Source organism: Nestor notabilis, unplaced genomic scaffold, assembly GCF_000696875.1.
Source record: "Nestor notabilis isolate BGI_N333 unplaced genomic scaffold, ASM69687v1 scaffold28190, whole genome shotgun sequence".
NCBI lineage: Eukaryota > Metazoa > Chordata > Aves > Psittaciformes > Psittacidae > Nestor > Nestor notabilis.
In genome coordinates this window covers 1-1,119 of record NW_009912892.1, presented here as the reverse complement: position 1 = coordinate 1,119, position 1,119 = coordinate 1, and the positions used below count along the sequence as shown (strand labels likewise).

The following is a 1,119-nucleotide window of genomic DNA, read 5'->3' as shown; positions in this document are numbered from 1 at the left end:
TCTCTCTCCACGGGCGCTCGCTGGCGTCGAAGGGAGCCCGCAGCGAGGTACGGAGGCTGGGAGCCCCTTGGGAATGCATTGGAGCTGGTGCTGTGCCCCTCTTGGGAAGGGGATCGCTCCAGGGAGACCTCTGGGCTGCTCCAAGGCAGTTTATTGCCCTTTCCAGCCCTGCAGGCAGGTTCAGAGGCTTTCGAACCTGCATCCCTGCCACACGCAGGGTGGTGGATCCAGGGCCGTGGGGCGCAGCTTGCCTGGGGGAGTGAGGGAGAAGAAAGGTGCACAAAGGCATTTCTGAGCTTGTCCCCAAAGCAGCTGCTGCTTAGAGAGAGGTCAGGACACAGCAGGGCTGCCCCCGAGGTGCTGGGGCAGAGGATGCTGCCAGGGGCTGTTCCTCAGACCTGTCGCTGTCCCTGCAGGCGTTTGGATTCAACCCACAAGAGGATTACTATGTCTCCAAGTCTGCTGTGGTGTTCGGGGGCTTCTACCTCTTCTTCTTCACAGAGAAGGTGCTGAAGATGCTGCTGAAGCAGAAGGATGAGGTGAGGCTGAGCCAGGGCCGCTCGGAGCGCGGCTCGGGTGGGAAACGTGGCCGACATCCATAACCCCTCCTTGTCCCGCAGCACCACCACGGGCACAGCCACTACGGCCCCGAGGCTCTGCCCTCCAAGAAGGACCAGGAGGAGGGAGTCACGGAGAAGCTGCAGAACGGGGACCTGGACCATATGATCCCACATATAACCAGCGAGCTGGAGTGCAAGAGCCCCTCCGGGGATGAGAAGGTTGTGGTGGGCTCCCTCTCGGTCCAGGTTAGTGCCGCCTCGTGTGGGGCCGAGGGGAGAGCATGGGAAGAGAGCAGGTTTGGAGGCCGGTGCACACGGGATCGGTAGGGCTGGGAGGGACCTTTGGGAGCTCATCTCCGGGACAATGTGCTGTGCGGGTGCTGGAAAGCAACCGGCTCAGGTCGAGCCTTGTGTGGGTTCAGCGCGTGGAGGGCTGTGTCGTGGGGCGGGTGCTGAGCGCCGCTGCCGGGTGCTGTGCAGGACCTGCAGGCCTCGCAGAGCGCGTGCTACTGGCTGAAGGAGGTGCGTTACTCCGACATCGGCACCTTGGCCTGGATGA

At 63.0% G+C, this 1,119-nt stretch overlaps 1 protein-coding gene across 1 annotated transcript in view; it reads left to right on the top strand.

Annotated features, from left to right (window-relative positions):
- LOC104411423 (zinc transporter ZIP14-like) overlaps nt 1-1,115 on the top strand; it is a gene marked incomplete at both ends in the record, with an annotated part of 1,919 nt that extends 804 nt beyond the window's left edge. Inside the window, 3 exons of the mRNA XM_010021838.1 lie at nt 394-539; nt 621-806; nt 1,041-1,115. Of these exons, the coding sequence (XP_010020140.1) occupies nt 394-539; nt 621-806; nt 1,041-1,115 (407 nt within the window). The remainder of the gene's footprint in view (nt 1-393; nt 540-620; nt 807-1,040) is intronic.
- Nucleotides 1,116-1,119: the final 4 nt, after the last annotated feature.